Below are 10,203 nucleotides of genomic sequence, written 5' to 3' on the forward strand. Positions count from 1 at the left end.
CAGGTTGCGTGAGGTAACTGCCGGTGAGGGAGCGCGGCGGGGGCTCGCCCTCCCACTGGCGGTCCCCTCACGGAGGGGCAGCTTCGGCCGGCTCCCGCGGCGATGCGGCGGAGGGAAGGCCGAGAGGTTACGGGGGGCTGAGGGGCGGCGGGCTGTCCCCTCACGCACACCGCGGGGGGGAACCGGCGGGGGCAGGGTTTCGCGCCACTACCGCGTTCGCGCTTTCCCGCCCCTGCGCAATGCGCGCGCACGCAGCGCCCCCCTCCTGCTCCCCCCGCGCTCCCTCAGCCGCCGCCGCGCCTCCGTGTCACGTGCCCGCCTTGCCCTCCCCGGCAGCCAATGGGCGGCGTGCCGCGGGCCGCAGGGCCTTTATAAGGCGCCGCGCAGCACCAGGCGCTTGCAGCAGCTGTGAGGGGTCTGGGAGTTGTGAGTGCGTGGGGACGTCTTGGGCTGCTCGGTTCCCTTGAGCCGCTTCCCTGCTCCGCTAAGGGAGCCGGGCTGAGCTGTCCGGGAAGGGGTCAGGTCTGTGCCCGCGGAGGGGGTCGTGCCAGAGGCGGGCGGCTGGGGAGGGGCGGCCATGTCTGGGCCGCGCGGCGCCTGAGGGGGTAGCGGTCCCCGCCGCGGCGACGCCCAGCGCTGGCGGGCGGGCCCTGCCCGGGGCGGGCGGGAGCGGAGCCTCGCCTCCGGCGGAAAGGAGAGGGGGCTGGCGGAGGACTCGGTGCCCGGCGGGGTGGAGGGTGTGGGCGTAGGCTGCCGAGCTCTCCGTGGGCTTTTTGGGGCTGCGGGGCTGGCTGGCTCCCATCGCCGGGCGGGCGGTGGCGGCTCCGGGCGCCCGCAGACGGGCTGCGTGCGTGTGTGCCTGTCTCCTCTCTGTCGTCCACCCCTCCGTGTCGGAGCTCTCCGTGTTCTGTAACAAACTCTCTGCCTTGCTTCTCCCCCGCCCCCCCGGGCTTCTGCTTTGTGGATGTTGGCGGCTTCTTGTTGTGACAGGAGAATGTGTGTGTGTCCCGGGCCCAGGCGGATCGGTATGTATCTCGCACCGGTGCTCGCTGGAGCTCGGGGGTCGGATGGGACCCGGGGAAGGGACTGCCAGGTTGGGCTGTGTCCGAGGGCTGAGACCTGGCCGGAGGGAAGGATTAACGGTTCTGATTGTGTTGAATGTTTCTTGTTCCTCCTCCTCCCTCTTCCAGTCCTCTCTAACAGGCTAATTCATTCAGGGCTGCCAAGTGTCTGAAAGGCACCTGGGGTAGGTGGTTTTTATCTGAAGCCGTGGGTGTCTTTGGCACAGTTAACGCAGGTGTTTTCGAGGAGCCTGTCTGTGCAGCATGAATTGACCTTAATAGTACAATTATAACGAGCCTTTTTTTAAAGCAAGGGGTACTACTTTTTCCATTTTATCAGTGTAGTACTACAAAACCCATAAATTGAACATCTGACTCATTATTGGCCATATTATATTCATTGCCTGAAAAGTAGCTTTTTTACTCAGTTCTGGGCTTGGAGAGGTATTTAATGCTGGCTTAATTCAAATCTCTTGACAGATCCTGATTGGATTGTAAAATTTCTACTTAATCCCTTTTCCTTCTCTGTCATCTCTTGATCAACCATAACAAACTTGGGATCTTAAAGTAATTATTTCAGGGCTAGTTGGAGTGTCTGGTTATACTTGGGTCATCCAGGTTATGTGAATAAATGGGAGAGACTTAGGATTCAGCTGGGAAACTTGGAATTTCTCTTTTATGTAGTCAACTAGGATTTATTAAGTCTGGTTTGTGAAACAGACTGATATCTTAAGCTGACATGGATCTATGGTAAATGATACAGACTGTGGAAAATTTGAGGCCAACTTCTTACTACTTCCTCTTGGATTTCACGTAATATTTAATAAACTAATGATTAAAAATCAGCAAAATAGCCTCTGGTGGCACTGCAGAGCCACTATAACAGCAGTACATTTGTATTTTTGCTTCATCATTTATCAACAGCAAAACTGTCAAAACAGTTGTTGTGGCACCATGTATGGGTCAGCACTGAACGCAAATGGTTAGCAGTCAAGAGAATTTGATTCAGTCAGAGTCTAATGAGAGACCAGTGCCAAATCTGAGGTGCTGCTGTAGGCCAGGCACATCTGTAGAACCTTGAGCTTACTATTCCGTAAGCAAACTTTTTCTTTTAAATGTCATGTGAAGAAATATACATAACTGTTGCCAAAATAGCTCCCTTATAATTAGAAGGCAGTGAATAGATTTTAAAATCTATATTTGGAGTTGTAGTTTACTTCTGTCATGCTATGTCCAGGTGAAGCCTGGGCTGGAGAGATAGTCTTTCTGGGAAGCAAATGACTAATGTAAGTTTAGTATGCATCTGGAAGTTCAAGCCAATACACTGCTGCTGAGCATCTAGACAGCTGGCTGTTATCCCCAGGACTGCGACCAGAGCTCTTCCTGGTAGCTAACAGAAAACTGGCCAGTTCAGTCTTCATAGCTGTCAGTGAGAGACCTGGGAAAGGTCAATGGACAAGAATTTTTATCAATGTAAGTGAGGACTGACAGTCACTCATTAATACTAGGAAGCCAGTGGAGTGGTAAAACGAATTCTACTTTGCTTTCAGCACTTGGGTACCTTGTAACAGAGAAACGGGCTCCGTTCCTGGTTACTTAAGCAAAACAAGCAAGCTTGGAGGGAAGAATGGACTTGCATCCTTCTCTTGCAACACAGAGAAGGAGGTGAAGCTTCGTGTATTTCCAGATACTTCTCAGCTGATCCGAGTGATCAGAATCCTGTGGCAGAAGCTATGGAAAGCTTACAGAATAGGGTGATCGCAGAATACAATTCTGCCTGTGTTGCATGATCCTTTAGATTGAATATTAGGGCTTACTGCATATTTCATAGGGGTCATGTCTCATCTGAAATACTAGTATGCTTGCTTGGCTAAAAAAAAAAAAAGCAACAACAATTCAGTGACTGAAGCACCTTGCACAACACAGAAGTATCCAGTTTTTCAGTAGAACAATTAAATATGAGATACAGTGGTGCTGATAGAATAGTACTTATGACTGCGGTAAGCCTTGTATAAGATAATTTGTAATGATCTTTTCTAAGAAGCAGCTTTTATGATGAAACTTGATCATAAAAGTTGGAAAGAGAAAATTACATTCCCATTGAACTGTGCTTCGTGTGAAGTACACACAGTTAACTTTTCCACTATGGAATTTTTTTTCAACTACAATGTTGTAAAAGACTTCCTGATAATGAGGCATAGTGAATAAGGGATTTAAGAGGCACTCATGCTAACGTTGTGACTGAATATGTAAATGGAGACAAGGAAGAGTATGTTAGAATAATCTTTCTTCAGAGGAATGAAAAATTACAAGGGAAGCTTTCAAATGTGGCAAAAAGTAGTAGAATACTTTTCTTGGATGCTGAACTTAATAGTTTATCTTAACACTGAGCTACCTTTACACTATTGTGCAGGGCTCTATTCTAGTCATGGGAGCAAACACAGCTTGCATGTAGTCCTTCAGATGAGTAGCTATTTAAAGCAATTTATAATCCTAAAACTTACTGAGATAGATGAGCTGCTGGTAGGAGAGATGAATCTGCTTTCTACCTCTTGTATTTTTATGTGATAAGCTAGAAAATTGCTGCACAGACTGCTGTGACTATTTAGTATATGTACACCATGGTGTCACACAAGTTTGAAGTTTTGCATGTGAAAAGGGGGAGAAGAAACAAAACATGCTATTGACTTGTGATTGCCTAAAGAATATCTGCTGTCTATGACCTACTGCTTGCGTTTATTGTCTAAACCATCTTCATCGTAAACCCAGTTGTATGTCATCTCAAAGTTCTTTCTTGAATCTTACTGTTAGATGCTTTATCTCTTCTTCACCCTTATAGAAAGACAGTTTTACTCCCTGCATGCCACATCTGGCTCCATCAGCTGGGAAATCAGCAGGGAAACAAATCTCCATAAAAGTCTTGTTGAAGGTGGCAACAGTGTAGAATGCTCCATGCTGTTGTCTTAAGTACTGTTTGAAGCTGCATTGTCTGTCTGGATGATGGTTTCACTTCCTGCCTGCTATCTGAGTGGGTATAAAGAGCTAAAATACCTGTGCTGAACTTAAATGTGGTATAGCTTTTTTTGTCATAGCCCAGTGTAGTGTCTATAAACAAGCACCTCTTAACGCCCTGTCTTTCTCAAGACCTGTGAAGCTATGAACTCCATATAATAAGCAACTTTGTTAGGGCCTGTACATGTCTTATCACAGAGTTCTGGGAAAAATCTGTTAGCTGTCCCTCTAAGCATAGTTGTTCTCTTGTCTTTCAGCAATTCCAGTCCGAAGCTCCAGGCTGCCATTGTTGTCTGACGCCATGCCAGCACCAGCACATCTGTTTCCATTGATTCGTAACTGTGAGATTAGCAGAATATGCAGTACTGTGTGTTACTGCCACCATAAACATCTGTGTTGTTTATCATCTCATTTTGCTCACGGTCATTTCAGATATGCACCTCGGAAGAAATTTGCGGCACTTTATAGGCCAAAGGAGAACTTTAATCACTTTATTCACACGAGGGATTATGCTTCTACACCACAGAGATTTTACCTCACTCCTCCACAGGTCAACAGCATTTTGAAGGCAAATGAATACAGTTTCAAAGTCCCAGAATTTGATGGTAAAAATGTAAGTTCTGTTCTTGGCTTCGATAGCAACCAGTTGCCTGCTAATGCTCCGATAGAAGACCGGAGGAGTGCTGCCACCTGCTTACAGACAAGAGGGATGCTTCTGGGCGTGTTTGATGGCCATGCAGGCTGTGCTTGTGCTCAAGCTGTCAGTGAAAGACTGTTTTACTACATTGCTGTCTCTTTGTTACCTCATGAGACTTTACTTGAAATAGAAAATGCTGTGGAAAGCGGCAGAGCTCTGTTGCCCATTTTACAGTGGCACAAGCATCCCAATGATTATTTTAGCAAAGAAGCTTCCAAGCTTTACTTCAATAGTCTAAGAACTTACTGGCAGGAGCTGATTGATCTCAACAGTGGAGAGACTACTGATGTGAAAGAAGCTTTAATTAATGCTTTTAAGAGGCTTGATAATGATATTTCTTTGGAAGCTCAAGTAGGAGATACCAATTCTTTTCTCAACTACCTAGTACTGCGAGTAGCATTTTCTGGTGCAACTGCCTGTGTGGCCCATGTGGATGGTGTTGACTTGCATGTTGCAAACACAGGTGACAGTAGAGCAATGCTTGGGGTTCAGGAAGAAGATGGATCTTGGTCTGCAGTTAATCTGTCCTATGACCACAATGCTCAAAATGAACATGAAGTGGAACGTGTGAAAATGGAGCATCCAAAGTCTGAAGAGAAAAGTCTTGTGAAACAAGATCGTCTCTTAGGTCTCCTGATGCCTTTCAGAGCTTTTGGTGATGTGAAGTTTAAATGGAGTATTGAACTACAGAAGAGAGTGATAGAATCAGGCCCAGATCAGCTGAATGACAATGAATATACAAAGTTTATTCCTCCAAACTATCACACTCCCCCATACCTCACAGCTGAGCCAGAAGTCATACATCACAAATTGCGGCCACAGGATAAGTTCCTGGTTTTGGCCACAGATGGGCTGTGGGAGACAATGCACAGGCAAGATGTGGCTAGAATTGTAGGGGAGTACCTCACTGGTGTTCACCATCAACAGCCAATAGCTGTTGGTGGATATAAGGTAACTTTGGGACAGATGCATGGTCTCTTAACAGAAAGGAGAGCAAGAATCTCTTCGGTATTTGAGGATCAGAATGCAGCGACTCACCTGATACGTCATGCAGTGGGTAACAATGAGTTTGGCACTGTGGATCATGAGCGGCTGTCCAAGATGCTTAGTCTTCCAGAAGAGCTGGCTCGAATGTATAGAGATGACATTACAATTATTGTGGTGCAGTTCAACTCACATGTTATAGGTGCATGTCAAAATGAGGAACTGTGAGTTTTAAAGTAGTGAACTAGTTACCAAAGTTGTAACAATGGCCAGTATGAGCAGCAAACAAAAAACCAACCAGCCAACAATAAAACCCAAAAAACCCCCTCAGCAAACAAATTGGTTGCTTGCTAGATTCAGTGTGTCTATTGTTCCTGACTTCCCCCAGAGCTCTTGAATATGTGGGAAGTGCTATTGACCTAACACAAACTTGGAGAGAGTGTCACAGCTTGAGAAAAGAGGGTTTTATAATAACTTTGCACTATGGATTTCATGAATGCTGCTAGAACAATGTCTTGAATTTGGCAGACTTGGATGAGGGAGGGAAGGAGGTTAAAGAATTAACTATCAAAGATCTGGCTGTTCAAGAAACAAAGCCTGTTTATAAATATCTGTAAATATCTATGCATCATCTTAAAGAAAAGATGAGTAAAAAGGAATGTTGTTGAATTCTTACAGGGCTAATTCTTGCTAAGTAGATATGGTTATTTGTGAATATATTGTCCACTGTTTCTTCTAAGCAGAAGGTCACTTTAACTAAGTCTTCAGTGTAACAAAGTTGTCTCACTTTCATATAGACACTGTCATTCACTAAAGGATATTTGTCTAAGTGTTGACTTCAATGCAGGTCTAAGCCATACCTGAGATTCCATTACAGCTTAATCATATCTTATGCACAGTAACTTACAAACTTCTTGTGCATTAGTAGTTTTTTGGCTGTGGGTTTCAGCACAACTTGTAGGGCAGTAATACATTACAACATGCGGTAAGATACCAGATAATTTCGTGGAGGACTTAATTTTGCAGTGTGAAGATCTTTCAGACTTTTTGAAAAGTCAGTGTTGTTGGTCAAGACTCTGTTGGCTTTCCTAAATGGACTCCACCTGTCTGCTGTTACTTGTCTAGTAAATATATTTTCACCTGAAAAGATCAGGGAATCATTGCTAACCTCTGTGGCTTTGTAATTTGCACTCATTTTCACTTTGGCTGTTTCAAATGGTCACATATTGGATGTCTTGCACTTGAACTCATATTTGTAAGTCGAGTTAAAAACTACAGATTTAAAAAAATGAAGTATGGCTTGTAAATAGTGTTTTAGTTGAGAAGCTAACTGGCATGCATGTGTATGTTTAATGGCTTTTTCTAGCAACTTCTTTATTAGCAGCTTTGTGTTTCTGGACAGCTGGTGTATGCATGTTCTTACAGTCCAGAATGCTATCACAGAGCAAGCTCTGAAATGGATCTCTCTGGCTTGTAATGGTTGAATTTGAACTTAAAAGATTGGCTATAACTTGTGTGCCTAAAGTTGTTGGGCTTGTAACTGTAAAAAGTAGGGACTGACAGCTAATTTATCGGTCATCATTGCAATAGGTATGTTGCATTATATACAGATTTATTTTAACCTGCCCTTAGGTTAAAAACTCAAATGCTGGCTGAAGTACTAGCCCTTGATGATTGAGAGGACACATGTAACTTGATTCCTGTGTTCTGAAGAACAAGGATAGGTCAGTTTATTTCACTTTACCAAGGTGTTTCAGTTAAAATAGCTCCCTAGCCACCTTCATAGCTAATTAAATCAACACTTCAAAAACCTAGCTTATTTTGGTTAAGTAATGTGGCCTTTTCTACTAAATACAAATATTGCCAATTAATACTCTTGTTACATAGGGTACACAGTTTAAACAATGAACCTGTGCTATAGTAAACACTGGGTTCTCAAAAATGCAATGTGTATTTAATGGCCTGCAGCTTTAATATGTCTGTTTCTTTACCCAACCTTAAATATCAGGATCAATGTTGCTGTAAGATTAATGTCTAAGTTCACATTCAAGATGTGCACAGCCCTTCTTTATTTGAAGAGAAAAGAGGAGCTCTAAAATGCTTAGACAAGTACTGACTGTTGACATTGCTTCTGTATCTTGAGTTTTGGTGACTGTGTCATTAGCTAGGTCAATAGACTTTGTTCTGTCATTCAAATGCAGTAGGTATCTAAGCTGTTGCATTATTTAACTTTCTTACTTTTTTACTGTTAAAGCTCTATTACATGTATTGATGTATTTAACCTATGATTATTGATATGGATTTGGTACAAGTCATAGCTAGAAGAAATGAACATTGGTCCCATGGATACAATTCTTATTGAGGAAAAGCTTTTTGTAGTAAAGATGCATATGTATGGGGTCAGACAAAACAATATTTATGTATTGCTTGGAGACTTGCTCAGTATGTATGTAGTGAATAGAAGCTGCATAATTGCCTGCTGAACAGGTGATCTGAACAAACACCTTCTAACAGATTCCAATAAAATGATCAATTATGCAGAAATCTGTGTATTGGATTGGTGTAGAATGTGATGGCTATTCTGCTAGGGCTGAAGCTTATGAATTACTTGTATTTCAAGAATGTGTTCTGTTGTGTAGTCTGTTATGAATAGACCAGATGGCCAAACAAAGCAAAGCATAAATGGAAACAGACTGAGAATTGAACTTCAGAGCCCTTAAATGCTACTGTGAGGCCTGAACCCCTGCATCAGGCATGTTGGTGCTGCTGCCCCTTGGCAGCAAAGCTCAAATGTTTTTGACACCACTCTGCGTGTCTCTGTTCCTGTCATCTCATGATTACCTTCAGGGGCAGTGCTGCAGATAAAGCAGCATAATTTGAAATCATTAAGCTGTGGACTGTACCCTATATAGAGCAATACAATATCTGATAAATAATCTAAAAGTGCAGATTAAAATGGCATAAGAATGAATTTATGGTAAACTAAATAGCAGCAGCTTTTCTGCCACAGGCAGAAGAAACTTTGTTTGCATTGTCTACCAAACTTGTTGGATTGCAGAAAGTATGGCTACTTTATATGTAAAGAGGATGCTGTGATTACTTTTCCAAATAAGGATTTTGCAGCTGCAAATATATGGCTCAACACAGAAGGGTGGCTGAATCTTGACAGTCAACACAAGCCTTCAAGTTCACCTTTAAATCTTCAAAAGTGTTCTAGATAATGTATCAACAAAACTGCTTAACAGTAATACTAGGTAAGAGTGGACTGGGAGATCTTCCCTTAGTCTATGCTTCCAACTTAAGGCTCTGTTAGCTCTGTTCTCTTGTGTTTAAAACGCATTATGTTTGCTTTTGATAGTATTTAACAGCTACTGTTGGGGGAACTTCCGTATTCTCCATTTGCCTTCTATGTGCGTGACTTGGTGAGTACAAAACTTATTAAAATATTTTCCCTTTCCACTCATTTCCTTATTACACGGCACAGTTTTGCATGTAGCAGACTCTTAAAATGTGACACGTGCAGCAAGGAGCATAGTCTCATCGTGGAATGTTGTGTAAAACTTCTAAACTCCAGCCCCTGTACTTAGAACAATTCTGGAGTGGGAGGATGCCTGGTAACTATTTCTGTAAGTGCTCTGCAGAATGGCTAGGCTGCTCTCTTCCTCCTCAGTGGGGAGGCGTATTTGTAATGGGATTACCTGGCATAGATGGACAATTCAGGTTTCTGGTTCTAACCATCTGTGGTGTCCTAAGCTCCCTAATGCAGATAGTCCATCTGGGTTCATGACTCTAATAAATACATGCCATCTGATGTGAACCAGTGACTGTTGTGGGCATAGACTGCCAAACACTCTTCTCAATGCTGCTGCACAGCAGTCCAAGAACAGTGCTAGCAAAAGGCATTTTGGGGTGCCAAGGGGGTTGGCATCTTTCTAGTTTGATATGTTTGATCTTATGTAAGAAACTTGTGCAGCTCCCGATTGTTGTTCAGTAATGTATAAATAGAGACAACCTGTGGAGTTGGAAGATCTGGCCAAAATGCCTTGTCTTTAATATAATGAAGCTTAGAATGAAGCAGATCCTATGGGTAGGAGAAGTAGCTTTCTTCCAGTCTGCCAAATGGCACACTTCAGCCTGATGTTATCTTGCTGTGCCTACAATGAAGAAGTTAGGTTTACAAAATGAGGAAGTGCGAAGTGTCTGTCTCCAGAGATGATCGCCTATATCCTGCTGAGAGGTGCTTCAAGTGTGGTAGCATTCCCCAAGCACTGTTTTGGGCTGATGCTTTTTTCTGTTCTGTTCAGAGGCTTACATATAGAAGTTAAGGAGATACTTCATTGTTGTATATTTGGTCCTGTGTTAAAACAAATGTGCTTAAAATAAAGTGAGCATTAGAATGAATGCATTCATGGCTTCCCCTGCTAGGTTAACTGTTTTGTCCTCTTTCCC

At 43.3% G+C, this 10,203-nt stretch overlaps 1 protein-coding gene across 1 annotated transcript; it reads left to right on the top strand.

Moving 5' to 3' along the window:
- Positions 1-416: 416 nt before the first annotated feature.
- On the top strand, positions 417-8,298 carry PDP1 (pyruvate dehydrogenase phosphatase catalytic subunit 1). Its single transcript, XM_068396833.1, has 2 exons — positions 417-522; positions 4,331-8,298. The coding sequence occupies exon 2, from the start codon at positions 4,375-4,377 to the stop codon at positions 5,980-5,982; it is 1,608 nt and encodes a 535-aa protein (XP_068252934.1). The 5' UTR covers positions 417-522; positions 4,331-4,374; the 3' UTR covers positions 5,983-8,298.
- The last annotated feature ends 1,905 nt before the right edge of the window (positions 8,299-10,203 follow it).

Source organism: Nyctibius grandis, chromosome 3, assembly GCF_013368605.1.
Source record: "Nyctibius grandis isolate bNycGra1 chromosome 3, bNycGra1.pri, whole genome shotgun sequence".
Lineage (NCBI taxonomy): Eukaryota > Metazoa > Chordata > Aves > Nyctibiiformes > Nyctibiidae > Nyctibius > Nyctibius grandis.